The following is a 22125-nucleotide window of genomic DNA, read 5'->3' as shown; positions in this document are numbered from 1 at the left end:
GGAGGCGGATCAGCATATCACGCTCAACAAATTAATGAGCCAGTGCCAATTTGCTGCAGAAAGGCACAATTCTCCTGAGACATCCGTTGAGGTGAGACTAATCATCTCCATCACTGTTGAACCATGGCTGCCAGGCTTTTTTAGCCGGCAAAGCGTGGCCTCGTGGGAGAGGGAAAGAAAGTCAAAGGGCTCTCAGTAATCTGACCTAGGAATCAGAAAAAACACTGATAGTAGAGTGAGAAAATTCATTATGGATAAGTGCAGCTTCTTCCAAGTAAGTTATGGAAATATTTTTCAGATAAATTCAGCTAAAGATTTAGCTTTATGTTAGTGAGACCAACCAGGAATATTTTTCAACCAGGATTAGTGTTTTTAATTTTTGTATTTTTTAAATTTTGTTTTATCAGTGCAAAATACAACTAGATGAGAGCCATAAAATTCACATGATTCATAAAAGAGTCACACTCTCAGTGCTACTATGATAATACACATTTATTGTCACATTTACAACATATAAAATGGCACATATAAAAAATACATTTGTAAACGTTAAGAACTGCTTTGGTACCATAGCTTGTGATACAGTGATCTTGTGCATTTTAAATTGCTACAGACAATTACAATGTGTTGTTTTACATGGTGGACTAAGTATTGGAAGCTGAAACTTTGTGTAAGTGAATGTTATGCAATGCAACAAAAGACTAAAAGCATTATTTTTTACATGTACACAATGGCTATCTAGGTCACTTGCTACAGTAGCCCTTTATATCAGCAAGCAACAATAGCTGCAAGACAAAAATCTGTGAGTCTATATACAAAGGCACTCGTGTGCCATCTTGTCCTATGGCAGTGATATGCTGTTATTTTTTATTTTCACCTGTCATCACAGAAACTTATTTACTGTGAGAGCCAAATGTTGAAGTCTAAAGTTGATTCTCAGTTGAATTATTATATCTTTATTGAGTAGTAGTAGTATATTTATATTTTCATTATGAATATCCACATTTTTTCTAAATAAAGTGCAAATCTGGCACAGAACTATGAAATAAACCTACGTAAGACAATTAAAAAAATGACAGACAAATACATTTCATATAATTCTCACAAAAAAAAATGGCATATGTAGCTAAAGAAATAATTTTTCATAGTAAAACAGTGCATGTAGAATCTGTCTGGATTACAAGTCATTTTACATAATACTGTGAATACAGCTGTTGGTCGTACTTACGGTAAGGAAAAATTGCAACAAGGTTTTAATTCACTTGCTAACAAAACCGTGAAACCATGACCAGGCATGGAGGCCGGGTCATCGTTTCGGGCATAATTCCAATTACTTACACTAATGTGAAGTGTTATATTGTTCTTGTTTGGACAGTATTTCATTTTCATGTGTCTAAATTTGTTTATGGTTTGTTGTTTTAGTGTTGCGTAAATCATTTTGTGTTTTTAAAACTAATACAATTATTCAGAAAAAAATAAAACAATTACCCGCTTTTCTAAAAAATCGACACTGACTGTGAACAGTAAAGGGAGGATAACGTAGTGACAGCCAAAAAGGGACATATGGCTATCTATTCTAATAAGGCCTCATAAGTCTCAAATGGAAAATTATATAAACACATCTTTACTTACTGTAAACTGATTCTATAGGAGTGTGAAAAGAGTACCGTATTTATATTGTGGCAAGCCAATAACTCCAATAACTGACTGGATGTGAACATCATGCTCAATATTTCTAATCAGTTTGTAGTTTCAGAGGTACTAAGTGTGATACAACAACTCAACGAACGGCAAAACTTTTCGAGTGCTTAGTGGGAATACAAAGATTGCCTTCTCAGTCTCAATTTTGCTACATTCTACTTTAGTCACGTTCCCTTTTTCAGACATGTTCAAAAAACAAAGAAATTCCCAGAAAAGAGCTCTGTTTTCTCAGGGGTTCCCACATGTGGCTACAGGAAACTGTCTTCTACCTCGGGCGTTCCTGAGAAGCCCAGCAGAGCGTCTCTCTCGCTGGTCTCCTCCAGCCTGTCCTCCTCTGGAAGAGTGTCAGCCGTGTCCTGCGACATGGAGTCCGTCTCCTCCTCCAGAGCCAGAGAGCTGAGGGCAGGAAAACATCACACAACTTCACACTGTGCACTCAGTCACATATGAGTCACAGAAGGACACACCACACAGTTTTTATTAATGTCTCTTTGTGGTGCTGGTCTTGATCTTCCCTAATTTTTTTTATCTTCCTTCCAGCCACCACAAGTCATTTTTAACTCAAGAATTATACTACTCGCCCATTTTGACTTTTTGCTTGACTTTTGCTTCAAATGCCTAGCATATCAAGAGTGCATATCAATGCAGCTCTTTGTATAGAGAGATGTTAAGTACTCCCTGTGTACCGCTTACACTTACATGTACTCTGCAACATGCAGTAAATTGCTAGGACGAATAAATTTTGCTGCCAAATTGATAATAGCAATCAATAATACAAGAGGCAGCACTTTTTACATCTTTAGGATGTTAAAGTAATTCATTTGTAAATATAGTTTAGAAGGAAATAAGTGAAACTAACATCCAAAACTCAACTATTGTCATTCCTGATTCATCTGCCGATTATTTACAGTCTGTGGATCTGGACCAACAGTGCCTCTCTGTTTTCTTGCATAAGGGGGCAAAGACCTCAGACCCAAACCACAATGTTAAAGGTCTCATCCAAATGTAAGCATTAGAATCGCCCCACTGCCAAAATTCAAAACACAGGGTTGGAATCTGCTATCACTCCCAAACTGATTGACAGACTAATACTAAACAAAAACTAAATCCAAAGTAACTATGAATTATGAAAAAAAAAGAACTTTGATTATATGTGTAAATATATCTTGATTTTGTATGGTTTAACATTTATTTAACCTTTAAAGCCAACTTGCCTTGCTGCATATTTATATATGCTATAAAAACATGGCTTCGTGTCGGCCTCCATAATACAGCTATTGTCTCAGCTCAACATCTGGATGAGTGGGTGTGTGTTGGAAAAAACACTACTCTTGTTAACCAAATACATCCTCATCTTTCTTGCAACTCCAGCATTTGGCACACATCTGCAGCATCTTTTTCTCCGTACCTTGCAGGGCTTTCCGATGGCACGTCAGTGAAAACTTCATCCGGCTTGGGGTCTGGGATTGGAATGATGTATTCGTTGTATGAAGTTATGACTTCCTGTGTCTCTGCCTCTTGTCTGAATTCTCCAGGGCTTTGGCTCTGGTTGGAGGGGTCTGGGGGGAAGGAGAGGGTGACGGGGGATGGGGAGCCAAATGCTGGGTTGGCGATCGGAAAGGGCGAGGAGAGACGGGGTTTGGTGCGGGCCACTGCTGGGTGGTCACTCTTCAGGAAGTTCTCATTGACTTGGTTGTATCTCTGTTGTCAGGAGACAATCGACAATCGTGATTATTTGAGAAATGGGGAATGTAATTGATTAACAGTTTGTGAGCCCGAGATCACAGGATGTAGATACTATAAGACATTGCTGACTAAACTATTTACTTTTGGAAAGTGAATCAGGGAGGATATCAAACTGGTGGACAGTGCGTCTACTATGTAAACTGTCCTGCATTCTGACCAGTACAGATCTGCAGAGTATTGCTGTGTTACTACTGTACTGCTATTACATTTCTTGCAGAGTTCAAAGATCAGTGCAATATTCTCCACTTCTGCAGATCTAATTTACCAAGTGGATCTATCTCCTACTGACTTGCTAAGAATCAAGACCACAGAAAAGTTTGTTTGTTTAATTAACAGTATATTACTATCTTACATCCTAATTCTGAAAGAGAACATCCCTGTATTTAAATTCCTATGTTTATTCCTATGTTAATACTCTTTTAAACGGCAAAAATACTTTTAAATTTACTTTTACATAAGTATTATCTGCAAAATACTACTTAAAGTATCAGTAATAAGGTTAATGTACTTATTATGCAGTATTAGATTATTGGATTATCATTATTAATGGATTAATGTGTAAGAAGAATTATTATGGTGCAGTCGGTCGAGGTGGAGCTATTACCTTTCTAGAGTATCTTTTTCTAGTAGAGCTCCCCTTTATATACTGTTAAGAAGTGTAATCTGTTCATTTGATCATATGTAATCTGAACCTGCAAAGTAACCACTAACTATAATGGTGAGATACATTTAGTGCTGTAAAAAGTACAACATTTTCCAAATGGAAATATCAAGGAACTTACAAGTACATCATTGTACTTGAGTAAATGTATGTTGGCCTGATTTCAGTATCTGATTGATTACCAGGCCTCCAACCACCCAACACGAGACGGACCGGCTGTGAGTGAGTGAGTGAATAAATGAGTAGTTGAAGGAATTGGTAATTGGTACATAACCTCATTCCAGTATAATATAATGTAAAGGTCAGGAATATGTGATATAGTGAGTCCATGCTCACTGTTTAATGCAACACTGATAAATAAAGTACCTTTTTATAGCTATCTGTCAGCATGTTCCCCACACTGTGGACCAGAAAGGAGAATTCAGGCCTTTTCTCAAACTTTTCGTCCCAGCACTTCTTCATGATTTCATAACTGCAACATAAACAACATAACATTAATTCATTTTTTTATTCTACATTTTGATCTCAGAGTTACTGGAGGGGTAACATTATTGGCAAGATTACTGTGAGACTCACACTTCATCAGAAGCGTGGGCGGGTTTAGCCATTCGATAGCCTCTCTTCAAAGCACTGTAGAACAGCTCATTCATGGGCAAATCAGGGTAGGGGGTTCCTCCTGCAGGAAGCATTTCAAATCACTTAAAGGCTAACCAAGAGATCAAAAGTCATGCACAGGCTAGAAAAATACTAGATTTAAATGTAAACCGAAAATGTAAACGAGGATCAATTACAAATCTGAAGACACTTCAAAATACGGATGAATAAAAATGGCATTGTCTTAATCTATAAGACAATTGACATGGGAAATTATTTTCTTTTATTTTCGGAGGAGAATGCACTGACACTATAAAAATATTTAAAAGATCTGAAAAGTCCAATGAATGTCAGATTGAGACAGGGAAGCACAGAGAATCTTTGGTTATCACTTACAGAGGCTGGATTGTGAGTTTGTTTTTCACCACTAGGGCTTATGCTACATATGCAATAAACTGTCTCCTTTGTTTTCATGGTAGTTTCAAAAAATCGTGGGAAGAGGCTTTAAAAAAAAAAAGCTCACAATACCCTGAGCAAGGAAATGCTGATTTCAAAGCTTGACTGTGCCTAATAAGATTTAGCCCTTATATGAGGCTTCAGATGAACTAGTATATACTTGCAACCACACATGGAATTAGAAAATTTGCATTAGCTTTCCATACACACATTTATTCTACATATAGAAACATATTTTCATAATTTAGTTTACCAGAAGAGAGAAAGGAGGAGTCAAGAATTAACAAGGAGTTCAGCAGGTGAAACTGTTACAATGTGACTCATATAAGCAATTAAAAAAGATGAATCCCTCTTCTGTGTAAACCAGTTCTCGTTCAAATTGTGTTCATCTGGGTGAATGTATGTGTGCATGGACTGACCAAGTGTGAAAATCTCCCAAAGAAGAATGCCGTATGACCACACATCGCTCAGGGTGGTGTACAAATTATGGAAAATGCTTTCTGGTGCCATCCACTTCAAGGGAAGGAAGGTCTGAATGAAAGAAAACAAACAGAAAATAAAGAGATACTTTATTGGTTAACAGTCAACCAGCTTAAGAGTCCAGTTTGCAGTTATTTGCTGCCATTGCTGATGTTTTTTAGTTACAGTAATATTTAATTTTTGTTCATTTATATCCATTACATTACATTCAGTTTGCAGTTGCTTTGCTCCACTTAGAAGTGCTTGTTCTTTTGTTTTTTTATCCTTAATCTGTGCAATGGTTTTGCTACTTACGCTGCCTTTAGATATGTAGTTGGAGTCATGCATGATGTCTCTGGCCAGGCCGAAGTCACAGATCTTCACCAGTTTGCCCTCACAGATCAACACATTCCTGGCAGCGAGATCACGATGGACGCACTGTGGTGAAATAAAATTAAAAAGGTTGTTTTAGCACTTCGGTTTCTGTGTGGTTTAAACAAACAAGACATATCGTGTTAAATAGTGAGCTTTGGAGTTACTGGTAGGTGTTTTTTGTTTATCTCCAGACAAAGCCAGGTTAGCTGTTTCCCCGTTTGCAATCTTTATGCTAAGCTAAACTATGGCTGCTGTCTGTAGCTTCATATTTGGCGTATACACGACAGTGGTATCAATCTTTTCTTCAGTGGGTGGCATTAGCTCAGTCCGTAGGGACTACTGTATGGAGTGTGGAGCTAGAGAAGTGTCAGTTCACCTCTTGGGCACTAATGAGGGGCCCTTGAGCAAGGTACCGAACTGCTCCTGGGGCGCCGTTAATGTGGCAGCCCATTCCTCCACATTAGCATTTCCATGAGTCCTGTGATATTATGATATTATTTCAGGGCTATGCGTGTAATTGGAGATTAGTGAAGTAATTCTTCTTCTGAATCTCAGCCAGAACGTGAATGCATTTCCCAAAATGTAGAACTATTTCTTTAAAGGACCAGTGTGTAAGATGTAGTGGCATCTAATGGTGTAGTTGCAGATTAAAGTGTCAAGCGTGTAGGAGAAAGTATAGTGGCTGCAAAACTAGCGAAAAAAAATGAAAGGCCCAATCGAGAGCCGGTGTTTGGTTCGTCCCTTCTAGGCTACTATAGAAACACATTTAATACATTCCACATGGCAGCCTCCATAGAAGAGGATCCACTCCCTCTGTAGATAAACTGCTCATTCTAACATAATGGAAACAAAACAATTCTTATTTTAAGGTGATTATACACTAATGAAAACATACCTATGAATATAATATTCAATTTCTACCAATAAATCCTAGTAAATGTTACACACTTATCCTATACCCAGTATCTAGAGCCTTAAATCAAATATCCCCAGCTACATATGGTGGAACACTAATCTTCATATCTTACATTCTTAGAGGCTAGGAACTCCATCCCTTTTGCAACTTGGTAGCTGAAGCCCAAAAGATCATCATAGGTAAGAATGGGAGAGTCACCGATGGCCAGGTCCAATCTACCGCCACCTGAACACGTTGACAAGGTGAGATGACAAACATAAGAACAAGAGAAGGTGAGGAGCATCTCGTGAATGAAGACACTGGCTTGTTGTTGGGGAAACTCCGGCTGTCCTGTGACTGCATGGGTTGAAATGAGGCTCATGCCCTTCATATGCTGTAACATTTGTCTGTACATTTGCTCTGGTCTGAGATCAAAAAGCAAACTGTCATTGATTTATGAGGCTAAAACAAATTATCTGTTCATGATTCATTGCACTATTTCAAGATCACAGATTAAAAATATCACTTTTCACACATAAATACAGGGGAGTTCCTCCACTGAGAGCAGCACGCAGATGGTTACTGGTTGACCTAAATCCATACTGTACTTCCCACATCATACTGTACTTCAATTGTATCTCATTCTTCTTTGTTTCCTGTGTTCATTGATCTGAATTCTTCACACTTGTTTTAATTACAACTCTGTAAAATTAATTATTGTCAATATCGACACACACGTGGCTCAAGTCAAACCTTGTTCCTGATAGATGTCCTGCTGGTAAGGAGACTCGTATGGAGAGGGCTGGATGTCTGCATACTTGATGGAGTCTATCTGCTCCTGCATGGGCACGTAGACTAAGGGCTCATCTTTACTCATGTCCATGTATCCTCCATCACTCTCACTTCCAAAAGACACATAGCTGGAGAGATACATAAAGTGTGAAAATGCACTGAAACTCAAGCTAAATCCATATTTATTCATGGTTCTTCATCATATCAAATTCTATATGAGAAAGGAATCTGTGGCTGTTCCCTGGTATGTGACAATAAAATGGGAAGATGGGATACAAAATGCTCCTTTGTGCAGCACTGAATGGAGATTTTGTGCAAATGTTGGTATTTTTTGTCTGTTTTTCTCACCCTTTCCTCTGGCTGAGCGGAGTGCTTCCTCCAGAGATGAGGCAGCCACTGTCTTGGTTCTTCTCAGCGTAGTACTGCAGGAGGGTGTGCTTGTTTCTGTGCAGGTAGTCCACCAGGTCCCCATAGCGGCAGTACTCGGTCACCAGATACAGAGGGCCTGATTGGGAGAATTCGAGAATTGCCAAACACTAATGAAACATTAACTACAGGCAGGGCACACTTACTTTTCAACAACACAAATATTCATTAATAAGCATATTAAGCTAAATTATGTTAAATGTTTAGGAAAGCCTTGACAATAATAATAATAAGTAAAAACAGGGTAATTAAATGAATATAAATTTGTATTAAATATTTAAGATTAGTTGATAATTAATTTGATACATTTATAACTTAAATAATATTGTATAAGGTAAGTTATCCAATTATATTCCTGATATATTCATAAAAAAATTTGATGCTGTCAAAGCAATAAAGTTACTTTGTGTGAATTATTAAACAATGTATATTTGTAATGTAAACATTATGTTGCTAATAAATGTATAACTGATATTTTACATAACTGTGGTTAATAAATAAAAAGGCAATAAATAAAATTATGCATAGATCAAATATTGATCATGTGATGAGCTACTAAAATGTTGCAAAGCTACATGTTTTAATCAAATGTTACATCATGAACCGATCACAAAGGCGATGAGCTTTTTTAAAATAGTATGTTAAAGTATTAAAGTCGTTTTCCATTGCATTTCCACTTTGAAGATGCAATTCTTGATTCAATACTTGATTCAAGTATTCATCTGATTAGTCATCTCACACTTTACTTTACTTTATATCTGGGATTTTTAGGACAGATGAACCTCAGTGGGAGGTTAGAAATTAGGAAAAGTTGCATTTCTTCATTAAAAAGGTTTTGAACATTTGAATGAAAATGTGTTTTATGAGTTCAAAGACAAAGAAAAGAGACATTCATTCCCTTCAAGAAAGTGCTCACCACTGATATATGATCCTGTTAATACACAAACAAACAATACAAAATGACCTAATTATCATATGTATTAACACAGTGTATCACTGGTGCTCACCATGTTTGGTGCAAGCTCCTAGCAAGTTCACAATGTTGAGGTTAGGACCCAGGTGACTCATGATCTTCAACTCTGACATCAGAGCCTGAGTCTCACTCCTCCTGGCTGTGGCTGGATGAAGCGACAGAGAGAAAGAAAGAGAGAGGTAGGTATGAGAACAGGGGAACCAAACATACTGAGATCAGGACATGCTGCATCCTTGCCAAACTGCTCAATGACCTGTTGGCTGAAACTCGAACCAGGCTGGCAACCAAACTAAAGCTCAGCAGGCTGCCGCTCTCTCTGCGCTCACATGAATATGGGTCTGATTTCACAATATTTGACAGCTATACGCAGGGGACTCTACTGTCGCCTGCACATAGCTTTCTACTGTGTTTTTACATTGTATGTCTTACATTTCAGCATTTTCACAGCCACTTTTGTGCTGGACTGGGAATGAGTGAGACCATACGCAGTTGCCTCGACCACCCTGCCAAAGGCTCCTGATCCAAGAGTGCGACCTGAAACACAAAGAAAGTCTCAGTTGGACAGAGTGTGAATGGAGCACATGTTAGAGCTGAAAAGGAAGGAAGAACCTCTCTGGTCATTAAAATATTAGAACAAATTTCTCTGGTGAAATCTGAAACTGGCTTGAACAGGTTCTAACAGACAGTCCAGATTGCTTTCCCGAAGGCCTCAGTGAATTCAGGAAGCTTCCTGTTTGTAAGGAGCAGCTGACTACTGACAACACATCAACAACAAAATCTAAAAAGAGCTTTAAAAATGAGGTGGGATTAGAGCCAAGAAGACAAGTTTAACAAACTTAGTATTCAAGCCTCAACTTCGCCCAGACGACCCAAACCACCCACAGCACTAAAGTCACCTGGTGACAGCTCATTTGTTTGCGCTTGTCTGAGCAACAAGCAGACTGCTGCCTTAAAGTCTGTTTAGTCTGATATTAACAAGTGATATATACCAAATGTTTAGTTGCAACTGACAAAGAAGAAAGGCTGCAACGCATTTGTTTAGAACCACTACACTGACCTTGTGGATGGCAATAAATTAATCAATAATAAAAAGAGGGAGCAATAAAAACAGTAAGGGAATTATTCAATATGTCACGTTTGTTAAATCAAACACAATTTAAATGAAGCAATAGAAAAAAAACTATGATTACATTAATCAACAGTATTTTAATATGTAAATAAATAGATTAATTCACCCATCATGTATCCCAATGCAGGCGGCCATGTAAATGATAATAAAGCTGGAAAAAGGAAACTAAATGATAAATTAAAATGTAATCCCAATTTTAATTGCTTTACATTCTTAAATGTATTATTTAGCCTTGATTATTATTAATCTATGTTATCTACATATTAATTAATTCTAATAGACTTATTACTTTTATCAGTTGTTCTTTTTGTTGTCTCATTCAGTGTCAAATGATGAATTGTTTTTTAATAATTTCCAGGCCTCACTAAGTACTAAGCACTAATTTGCAAAAATCTATATTTTTGACTTGGCTACTACAAATGTTAAATGCATATTGTGGCAGCAAATCAAACTCAACGTAAGTTAATTTGTACAGCCTATGTCTCATATAGTGTCTCACTGGGATTCACAGGTCCACATGAGCACCTCTTCATGCTATCCTCTGTCCGTGTTTGCCCGAGGACTCACCCAGCACCAGATTGTCTCGTGGCATTTCCCAGGCCAGGTCATAGGGCAGGTGGATGGGGTCCACATAGATGTACTCATGACCGTCCTGGCTCACAGACTCTATCACCTTCCATCTGATCTCATAGCGAGGTTTCTGAGAACACCAAAAAAAAAAAAAGAAAAACACACATGAGAAGAGAACTGAAACACCAAAATGAAAGGCCTCTTTTGTGCATTTTAATTCCCTACATGTTGTATTGACATATGACTCCTGAAGAGGAACTTTAAAAAATTGCTGATGGTTTTACCTTCCTCCATACAGCGATGAGGATGATGATAGACATAATAATGATGGCCACTAAGGCCAAAACAGCAGCCAATACTGCCACCTGGGAGAACAGTGCTGTAACAGGAAAAGGGATACAGAGCATTAGCCAAACGGGGAACATTTAACTAAGTTGTCTTAAATTCTAAACAGTCATAAAACTTCACTTTATTAACATGTTGGCAATGATTTTGCAAAGGAATTTACAGCTAGACTGATATTTATAGCTTAAGTACAAATACACACATTTTGTCTTATCTTACTGTTTAGGTAAACCTTTTACTGTGCCTCTAAAATATAAACTTTTCACACTTAAATCTTGTTTTTTACCAGACCACCATATGTTTGTTTAGTTGAACCCAAATGTGATAATTTTATTTATTATCATGTTTGAACTATTGAATAGTAAACATAGATATAATACAATTCCCTTTGGACACGTCCTACAAGTGACACTGATGTATAAAAACCACTAAAATGGGACATTCTGCCATTCACATGACACCTACTGCTGGACACAAGTTTGACGTCTCTTTTGTCGACGAGTCCTGCTGGGTTGCTGGTCTCACAGCGGACTGTGATCTGCTGGGGCTTGTGGAAGGTCACCTGGCTCCGCACCTGGCTGGTTTTACGCGTCTCACTGAAGCTGACATTGGTCTGGATGGTCAGCATGTCTGGCTCTGGTATCAGTGGCTGCCACATGGCTGTCTGGTTGCTGCACCTGCAGCAGGACAGGAAATCAGCAGGTGGAAGTTGCAGCAGTGCAGAGTCAAAAGCAGATGCACAGAATTTGAAAATAAAATACATTTCTGTGTATGTATCCCCCTAATGTTTGTTATGTGACAGTTCAAAGATGAATGTGTGGTGGTGTGACTTACTTGAGCATGCTGTCGCAGCTGTACCACTGTATGGTCGGGGTTGGGACCCCCTCAGCTACACAGGTCACCAAGTGTCTCTTCCCAGGGAGGTGGTGGTCCGTCAGGTCTTTAATCTGAGAGGGAACTATACACAGGGGGTGCAATGGTCATTAATCATTACTGACATGGATAAAAGTCTGTCCGTGTTTTTTTTTATGCAAAAACATTACTTTCAAATAGTCTGTGCTTCAAAATCAGTACTATGCTTTAATTAAAAACAGTATACAGAGTTACTGTGATTATAAAGTTTCTTAAAACAGCATCTTACCTTGGACCTCCAGGTCAAAGGTCACTTTCTTTGTGTCATCTCCATTTGTAACAAACACAGTGTAGAGGCCCTTCTGCTCCACCTTCACCCTCACCAAAGTGAGAATAGTTACATACCTGACGTAGAGGAAATGTGGAAAAAAGGTGAGGAAATAAAAAAAAATATGACTCCAATATGTGTGACCTGCCATATATTTGTCATAAAGGTAATAAATATACAGTATAAAAGATGGTTGACAGGCCACAAAAGATTTGATTAGATCTACTTTTACATGCAACGGACAAAATGAGACTCAGTACTTCAGGAAAGTGAAGGAAGTTTTTTCCTTTTTTTAATCAACATAAGATGTTCTGTGTTGTTTACGACGTGTTGACTGACTAAGTACATGAGGGTGGGGGTAATTTCAGTAAAGTTTACTATAAAAACTAATTATAGTAATTATAATTGAAGACATCTTTAAAATGGTATTTCTCTTTCTTTTTTGTTTGTGGGCAAAGGCTTGGTTGATTTTGTTTAGCACATGGATGATATTTTTCTTTGACTTTCACTTGAACTTTTTTGAATTACTTTGAATGCGTGTTGGCAAAAATGTAAAAAACATGGTGCTGCAATTAAAAACTGTTAGACAGGTTATTTTAAAAGACATTTGTGAGTTGTGACAGGTATCTTGTGTTTATGGTTCCAGTGTGATGAATGATGGAGTCCTGCCCTCTGGAGAGTATTAGGTTTCTCTCAGTGGAGGCCTTATCTGGTGATGACTGACAAGAGCTAGATGCCTCCGGAGGCTGTCACCCTCAATGAGGTCCAGTGCTAAATGTTTAGATGTAACTCATGAGTATATTCCTGGATGTCTCACCTGATTTCATGCTCTTGTCTAGTTGTGATGGTTTTGTCTCCCTTGATGATGGCGCCATCTTTACTCCATTGGACCTGAGGTGGAGGGTAGGCTTCAATCTCCACTCTCAGCTCCACGTTCTCTTGCAACTTGGCTGAAATGTTTACTTTCTGAGCAGGCTTCACATCCACGAAGCCTTGCTCTGAGGAGGGAAAATAATATCATCAGCAACATAATTCTCGTCAAACATTTGAAACATTTAAAAAAAAATGCATTAACCATGAATTCCTACATAAGTCTTCAACCTGCTATAACTTTTCTTGCCACTTGGGGGCATAGGAAAAAGACAACACTGACATATATCACCTTTTAGCAACATGTTAGCAAAGAGTTGCCTAATTACACACTGAGCTGCAATAGCATTAATTTGAGAAAAATATTCGGCTGTTTAGCTGCTAAATGCGCCACTAGTTATTTGCTAACTTTGTAGTGTACAGTGTGTTTTTAGAGCTTTTTAAATAGCTGCGGCCAAAAAACAACGATGATATGTAATATATATATATATATATATATAACCAAAACAGTTTCAGGCCGTAAAAACAAAACAATAAGCTAAAAGTAGCTATAAAGCTCGATATATCTGAGAAGATTTGTCTGGCGATAATTCTCTGTTCATATACAAGTACTTATATGATCTGTTGATAATATAAACATATTAATTATATTACAGTTTTTTTATTAGATTACATTGATTATATTCATGTTATTTCACTGGATGGCAGTGACAGTTTACTGTACTGCTGCAGCTGACCTTCTGTGGCCAGACAGCATCTGTCTTTTCCACTGAGATGTCCAGAGAGCACCACTAAACTGTCCTTGTCTCCATGGAGCATGGCGGTTCAAGTTATTCAAGGATTTCATAAACATAACACACCTCGCTGCAGATAGAATAAGCATTCACAGACGCAATGCATTCAGTGACTGACAAGATAGAACAAGGAAGAAATGTTTAATGTGATGAATCCTGCTTTCATTGGCTCTCACATTGCTGCTCGCAATATCACATATTTGTTTAGATGGTGGACGAACTGTGTGTTAATGGTTGAAGTCAGAACTCAGTTACACAAACATTAATTGTGTACTTGGAGTTTATTCCCAAAAGACTAAATATAGAGTTGCTGTACCCCCTGGTTAGACCTCTGTTTTTCAAGGTATCATTCATGGCATCCACACCATGACAATGGTTTATTTCACACTTTGAACAGAAATACACAGAAGTCATCTTTATTTCCTTTAAAAGAAGCACCTCAGTCACCTTGACCTGCAAAGGTTTACATAATAAGCAGTCTTCTCTCTGCCAGCGAAACACAATAATAATCTGTCTAGCATCAGTTTGTTTTAGTTTGGTGTGTATGTGTGTGGGTTACCCTAACCGAGAACAGTGATGTTGACCATGGCAGAGGCAGTCTGGTCTTGGACACCCTCGTGGACATGGCAGACGTAGTTTCCGCTTTGGGCCACTGTGGCACGGGGGAAGATCAGGCAGGACCGCATGCTCATGGCTGACAGGACGTCTGTCAAAGGCTCAACCTCAAAATCCTTAAAGAGAGAGGGAAATTATGTGACATTTTAATATCATGTTGAATATATTCGAAATTCTGAATAATGAGGCTTCATGAAATGAGGTGCTTTTTTCTTCAAGAAATTCATATTTCCTGTGTTAACCACACATTGGTGAGTGTTGCCAAATGTTGTCTGTTCTGCATCAATGATCATGACAGATTCACCCATTAAAATTAGGTAAATCTGCCTGTTTAAGTCAACAACGCTGAAACTCTCTTCGCCATGATCCAAAAATGAACCCAATAAGAACCGATTATTACAACCAACACCACATGTTATGTGAAGAATAGCACGGGCGGATGAAAATTGAGGTGTGTCTCTACATCTTGATGCAATCTAGGCTTGATCATGAGGCCTGAGAGTGATCACAAAGGGAAAGCTGAACAAAAGCGCTTGTTCTGCTCTACTCCTACTCACCTCTCCGTTGGGGAAATCCCATGAAAAAAACACTAGCTGCACTCCGTGCACTGTGCAGTTTACTGTCAGTGGCTCGCCCTGCTTCAGGACTGTCTTTGACGCATTGATGTAGGGGTCAATGGCCTCTGGGACTGAGACGGGAGAGTGCGGGGGAGAGGAGGAAGAGGTGGTGATAATGAGATTTATTAAAACAATACGTAGAAAAGTCTCCTTCAATACTAATCAATCATAGAACAAAAATAAACCCTGAAATTTTTAATTCATCAGTATTGGTCAGAGTTGAAATTGGTAGCTGGCTCCTGTAGTTCCATCTCAGCAAACAAAAACTTTACATCTGCACAAATCTCCAAACTGCTTGTGCAGCACTTTATAATTTGTTCTTGCCAAGCGATTGTACTCTGACACCAAAAGTCCAGTATTTACCTCATTATCAGCTCACTAAAAAAACTCCAGTAGCACCAGAGAGCTGTAAGGTGATCAAAGCATGTGTAATAATATGGGAATTAAATAGTTTTGGACTCACAGAGCAATACTTTGGCTACGGATCTTGTAGATTATGCTGCATAAGGCGTTTGAAGACATGTGATGGACATTTTATGGGTATTTTTATGGCTCTTTAAAAAGATAGACTCATTAACTTTAATAGTTTGGGTGTAGGCTGAGATTGAATTAAAGGGGCCAACTCTGTGTGTGTGTTTGTGGGTTCTCAGGAGTTTCAGCACACATTTTTATTCTTGGAAGAGTTGTTTCTCGAACCAAACTTTTCAACGTGGGCACCTACCAACAATGCTGAAGACGTAGAAGGCCTGAGACTCTTTCACGTCCCCATTCAGCTCTCCGCGACACACGTAGGTCCTGTCTTCCAGCAGTGCCTTGTACCCCTCACTAGGAACATAAAGCCCCCTGATGGGCAGATCGGTGTCCCTCTCATAAAGGGTGACATTGATGTTGGGATTGGTGACCACACAGGGAACGGTGCTTTCCTCACTGGTCTTTGTTACCATGCCGTGTGAGCTCTCTATGAACCACACATCAGAGTCTGTGGACAGAGATATGACTTCTTTAATCATCTAGATTGTGGATCACACAATTGCTGTGTATATTTTCATACTACATACTAATATCTTTATAATCTTTATAGTATCCCAATTTTCACAGTTCACATTAAATCAGCATTTTCTACAAACAAAAAAGGATATAATACAGGCTCAGTTTAATTGTCATGTTAAAAAAGCAAAATATTTTTCTAGTGATATACTTATAGATATATTTCTGCTTTCCAAGATCTTCCTGGAGTTCTCCCACCACTGTTTTGCTTTCTTTAATTTGAAGATGTTTTGTGTTGCAGCTTTATATTGCATTGTGGGACAATAAAATGCTACAGCACACTCACAAATCAGTATGTTTTGAGAATTGTTTTAGCAGGCATGACTTTTATGGGTGTACTTTACTAATGAGTACACCCTACATACCTAAAACCTGCAGTTGTTTCTGCTGTTTTATAAAAGAGATTATGTTCATACTTGGTACAAGCTATATGACACTAAACAGTTCAGTAAGAGGTAAACAAACCAGGCCTCACCTGGGACAAATACAGCCACCTCCTTAGTTTCTCCAGCATGTCGATCAATGCACTGATACACCCCTGTGTGCTTCCAGCTCACATTCCACAAGGTCAAAACACTGGTTGTGCCGCTGCTTTGCACAATTTGATAGCTCTGACCACCATTTTGAACTGGTTCCACTTGGAAGTAGGGCACATCATCCCTCTTGAACTCCCAGGTAGTCTCCCCTGAGCCGGAGCAGTTGAGGGTGACAGAGGAGCCCCTGAGAAGGACAAGCTCTTTGTCATCAGGTGTGATCTCCAGACAGCGCAACTCAGCGCAGAAATACAGGAGGGTTGCTGTTGACACAACAAGAAAAAAGGGTCAGGTTTTAGGTCACGGAGACAGCAGCATGAGGTCAAAGGTTAAAACAACAATACATGCCAGATCCTGGATAAGAGTTGTCTGGAGGGGATGTGTGGGAGGATGATGATGCCATGTTAGTGACAGATGTATTTAAAATGACAGTTTTTAATGCAGCTGTTGTCCTTTACATCAAAGTATTGTGTTATCTCACAGTCTGCAATGCTAATCAATAACCCAAAAAGATACATCATATATAAGTGCCCTTGACATTATATAAGCTGTTCCCACAGTAAGCATAACTTTGTGAGGCAATGTTTTTCTATTTTTACAATTATATAAAGTTGCATTTAGATATGCTTAGTGGTAAAATACTCCACCTAAGCTTGGCATCAAGCTCTACGCTTCCCTGCAAAAGCACCTATGATCCTGTTTCAGATTTTCATTTTTTTGTTTGTTTATTGAAATTGAAAATTGAATTCTCACCTGTTACTGTGACTGTCAGATGGAGCATGGATGCCGTCACCCTCCTCATGTTCAAAGCCTTCAGTGCACTTTGTTCTGCTAACAAACAGAAGGGATAACAATGCTTTAAGGTTATGGTCATTATTTCAAGAAAACAAATATCATTCTTTCCACAAAGTATTCAGTACAGTTCAGCAGAAATAAACAAAACAACAGGAAAATCGAGTTTGTGTTCACCCCAACAGACACACAGCACCACCCCAGTTAACATCTCTCCGTAAGGTTTCATATCATGATGGATTGGTTCCTGTCCTCATGGGCTCCAGCTGGTCAGGTTAAGTGAGAGTTTTAGTGCAATCTGCTTGTAAATGACATAAAACTATGCTCTGCTTATAGTAAAAGAAACAAACAAAAAGTATTTAGTGTGTTGTCAAGCTGCTTCCTTTAATGGTTTCTGGCCGGCACACAGAGTCTGAGGTGCAGATGCAGCTCACTCTGGAGGTATTTGATGCCTCACTGCACCAGGACAGAGTGACAATGTCTGGCTCTTTTTGTTCCTGGTTCACCAGCATTCTGCCTACTAACAAACGGGTCACTGTGTGCAGCTTTGCAACACACTCACTGGCAACAATGCTGCGTAGAAGGCTATTCTAGAGCCGTGCTGAACCATTAATTGGTTTTGGTGTAAACAAAAGTGAAAATGAGGGCACTCACATACACTGCTGAGACAGGAGCATTAGGATTTTGAATGGCTGCTGTGGTTTTGTAATAATAATGGGATATTGTACATGTGATATCAACATCCCATAATTCATTTAAGAGTTATTGGGTTCAACGCTGCCTAATACTTAGTGTACTAATTCCATCTTCAACATTAACCAGTGTTAGCCAATTTTACTGTAAAGTAAGAAGGCATAAGCAAAGATTGAGGAGGGGTGGAATGGTTTGTTATTATGTTTAGGAGGGGGGTTCAGGCCTGCAGCACACAAACGTCTGGAAACAGTTAAGGATGGATCACAGGCCTTTATGCAAGAAGGGTGGGAAAGAGAGAGAGGGCAGAAGAGCGAGGCTTGGGAAGAGCGAGGGTGGAGGAGGAAGAGAAGGAGGGAGGCAGTGGAAAAATTGTGAAATGTATCTTGCAAAATCTTACCCCATTTAACGCTTTTACTTGATAATGCAATCCAATTTTACAATCTCTATTTTAAGAAACTGACTATCTTTATCCCTGATGTCATAGAAAACATGTTTTAAAGACCACAGATCTCCATCTAACCTGAAACTAGTAGGAGTTACACCACCTTTTAAACTGTCTATAAAAGTGATTAAAAAGTATAAAAGAGATACAATATCTAATCAGTTTGGCAGCGGTGGTGAGGTACAACAAGTTTCATGACTAACCCAAAACTGGCTACTCAAACCAGATACACGTTGTCTCTCTAAATTAACTGCCTTTGGCACTTCCGCTCCCAAAACGAAAAGCTCTTGAGTTGCTCCAAAAACATGACTGTTCCATTTCCTCCCCAGCCTCCTGGTTTCAATAAAAAGGGTGGACAGACAGAGAGCAAGAGGCAGAGAGAGAGAGAGAGTCGCAGTTATATACATACATACCTCCTTACTGGCACATAATACATGCTACATGCACTAAAACACCCATATTGCTGCACACACACATGCTGTATACATCTCCAACCCACCCCAATCTTCTTCACACACTACCAACACACACTGTGACGGCCCCTCACACACACCTCATACACACACAAATACACAGTCACTGGTGTCTGTGTACAGTTCACGTTCCCACAGTTTTTCTCTGAAACTTTCCCAGGACTGCTGATACACTTGGGACCCTGCTAGTCATGACGGCAAGAGCCATGGGGTCACCTTATCCCTGGGGGGCCCCAGCAGCCAGCAGCGAGGGACCATCCACTAAGGAAGCCATACATCAGCGCTTACAAGTACCAGTAACCTCAGTGTCAGTGATGATGACTTTGAGCGACAACAGCCAAACGCGGTGACGCCAAAGGCATATGTCACTTGGCACCAGGAGGACTAACAAATCTTATTGTGGCTGGCTGCTGATGTTATTTTTGCTAAAAGAAGCCAAAGAGCTGCATTAGGGATACTGAAGGATACCGATTTACATCTGAGATCAAACAGAAAAAAAAAACATTCTTTGCTGAACAAGAATCTTATTTAGGGGTGTTTGAAAAGGACGGAAAAATAACATTTGGCTACTGCAACACGATGAGGTTTAATGTTGACCGATGGGCAGTGGGGGACTCCGAACGGAGGCCTTTGAGAAGGAATCTGACCCTCAAGATAGGATGTGCTCAGTAGGATCAGACGGCCAAAGGGAGCCAGTAGACCACTTCAAATAGAGTTTGGAGGGCGAACACTATGGCGATATTCATTCAAGATTTTAGAACATGCAACATCAAATTCATAGTCTTGGTGTGAGGAGACACTTTGGGGTAGTAGTTCTAAACACTGTGGAAAACGTAGCTTGCTTCTGTGGTAATCTCTGTCCAGGTCAAGTCCTTGTGCGAGAAATGGAACATAAAAGAATATGTAGTGTTAAAAGGGTCACGACAATAGTGAATCTGCCAAGAAGGTTTGGCAGCAATTCAGTGACTTTGTTTCCAACTTAATAAAAACACTTGGTAGCAGAAGTTTGACCCCTTAAAACAGAAAGAAGCTCTTTGTTTGAACCGCAGAGACAACAGAGTGGTGTTGGAGACACCGCAGTAGGAAACAGCCACAATATCCACAAGTCAAGTGAAGTCAAGTGGTGGGTCTGGGGATCTGAGATCTTGCAGAGGGTCTTAAAGATGATTTAAAAGATCTGAAAAACATTTTTCTATGGCAAATGTTTATTGTTGTCTTTTTAATCTTTGAAATGAGATACTCCATTCCCACAATGATCGTGGAGGTCTGAAAAAAACAAACAGTATTTACGTGAGTGATGGCACAGTAATCACCATGACGGATAAACTGTTAACCCACTGTATGAGTTTTCCCACAGATGCTGGGAATTTGGTGGCTGAGTGACCCTTGCCAGTTTTCATAAACAACCCTGCTACACTTAAAGTGTCACCAGCTAATGAGGAAGAATGCTAAAATCGACCTCAGCGGGACGTACGCAGCCCACGCACAGGCTCGGTTCCACAGCAGCCTGTAATCCCACTTCAGGGATTATCTATATATACTGTAGTTGCATGTTTTATTTAAACATCTGGCAGTGATGAAGCAGTCCTCAATGAGGTGGGAACTGCTTTGTGAACCACATTTGCTGTTTGTTGAGTGTGCCCCAAGGGGGGAAAGATTGGGGGGAAAAAAAGTGTAATCTATAACAAAAGAGAGAAAGATGTCCAAAAAGCCTCCCGAAGTGCAGCTGGAGTGCTCTGACTTCCTGTATGGGGAAATTCTCTGGCCTTGTGTGGGTGTAAGACGGTGATGCATCACTGACACAGCAGACCACCACAACCTCTAACCAAATACTCATGGAGACAACAAGAGACACCACAATGAGAAGAGGGCAAACTGCACATAAAATGTCTACAGAGAGAGAAACTGCTTTAAATAACAAGCTGCAAAGAAGAGATGTAAATCACATTCAGAATCAAGGAAAAACAAGAACAAAGAAGAAGAATACCCAAGCAAAACAACATGCAAAAACAGACCAATTAGACCAATGACAAAGCATGACAAACCATCGACACGCCGCAAGAATACTGCACACAGCACCAGACAGTGGAAAAGATAGCAAAGGCAGCATGCAGACATACAGAATGCAATTTATGGGAAACACCACATCAAAGCATAGAGTGGGACAGCAGAGGGAGGGCAAACACAGTCTTACATCACAGACGTAATGTTTACTATACTAAAGTGTACAGGAAACTGTGATCTGTAAAACAAACATCTCCAGTTGTGCGGCCATTTCTTTCCAATGCAAACAATTATAGCTTAAATAAGACAGACTACGAACTAACGCTTTATCAGGACATGTAGTAAATCATGTCACTAGAATAGCTGCAGCGCAGAATAAATGTACATGCCATACTCGTCTTCTCTCGTTTTTAGAAGGATGTCAGGTTTTCTTGACATATCTCTGAACAGCCGGACTTTGGCGAGCTCTGTGGGAAAAAAATGACCCAGTGTGTCTTTGTTAAAACAAACCTCCATTTTTATCACTCAGCTTGGACAGACTAACCCCCCCCCCTGAGGAAAACCTTCTGGTCCCTAGGCAGCAGACCTACGATGCACTACTCCCACCCCAGGCGGCCTCAATGTCCGCCCCCAAACATGACTGATACACATACTCTACATTACCACTTGCAGGCTCAGAGTAAAATCCAGTTTCAGCTGGGACAGCACAAATGTCATCAAGTGTGTAGTCTGGTTATGGAGCCTGTTTGTATAATAATAATAATCCATCTTTCAAATAATAAAATAAGAGAGAAAACAGTAACACTTCTTGCTTGTCAGCCATCAGACATCTTCATTTATGTAGAAATATCAGAGCCACATAATTCTGTTAGCTTTTATCCATTTAGTTCAAATACTCTCTGTACTCTCGCCGGTGATTTTTTAATTTTGATTAGATTTTTTT

At 39.4% G+C, this 22125-nt stretch overlaps 1 protein-coding gene across 2 annotated transcripts in view; it reads right to left on the bottom strand.

Moving 5' to 3' along the window:
• Window positions 1–474: 474 nt before the first annotated feature.
• Window positions 475–22125, bottom strand: part of pdgfrb (platelet-derived growth factor receptor, beta polypeptide) — a 27212-nt gene continuing 5561 nt past the window's right edge. Inside the window, exons 2-23 of one of the 2 annotated variants that reach the window (XM_035668858.1) lie at window positions 17532–17606; window positions 16721–17041; window positions 15920–16177; window positions 15139–15269; window positions 14532–14697; window positions 13120–13300; window positions 12264–12379; window positions 11957–12080; window positions 11588–11799; window positions 11062–11156; window positions 10775–10907; window positions 9508–9612; window positions 9113–9223; window positions 8028–8184; window positions 7641–7807; window positions 7021–7133; window positions 5933–6055; window positions 5578–5689; window positions 4685–4784; window positions 4475–4580; window positions 3110–3402; window positions 475–2097 (exon numbers count right to left, since the gene is read on the bottom strand). In XM_035668858.1, the coding sequence (XP_035524751.1) occupies window positions 1950–2097; window positions 3110–3402; window positions 4475–4580; window positions 4685–4784; window positions 5578–5689; window positions 5933–6055; window positions 7021–7133; window positions 7641–7807; window positions 8028–8184; window positions 9113–9223; window positions 9508–9612; window positions 10775–10907; window positions 11062–11156; window positions 11588–11799; window positions 11957–12080; window positions 12264–12379; window positions 13120–13300; window positions 14532–14697; window positions 15139–15269; window positions 15920–16177; window positions 16721–17041; window positions 17532–17580 (3321 nt within the window). In that variant the 5' untranslated portion in view covers window positions 17581–17606 and the 3' untranslated portion in view covers window positions 475–1949. Of the gene's footprint in view, window positions 2098–3109; window positions 3403–4474; window positions 4581–4684; window positions 4785–5577; window positions 5690–5932; window positions 6056–7020; window positions 7134–7640; window positions 7808–8027; window positions 8185–9112; window positions 9224–9507; window positions 9613–10774; window positions 10908–11061; window positions 11157–11587; window positions 11800–11956; window positions 12081–12263; window positions 12380–13119; window positions 13301–14531; window positions 14698–15138; window positions 15270–15919; window positions 16178–16720; window positions 17042–17531; window positions 17610–22125 lie in introns of both variants that reach the window. The other variant, XM_035668857.1, reaches the window with a different exon arrangement.

The sequence above is a fragment of the Morone saxatilis genome, unplaced genomic scaffold, assembly GCF_004916995.1.
Source record: "Morone saxatilis isolate NCDOM2014 unplaced genomic scaffold, NCSU_SB_2.0 Contig22, whole genome shotgun sequence".
In the NCBI taxonomy this organism is placed as follows: domain Eukaryota; kingdom Metazoa; phylum Chordata; class Actinopteri; family Moronidae; genus Morone; species Morone saxatilis.
The sequence above is the reverse complement of the archived record's forward strand: the minus strand, read 5'-3'. Positions and strand labels throughout refer to the sequence as shown.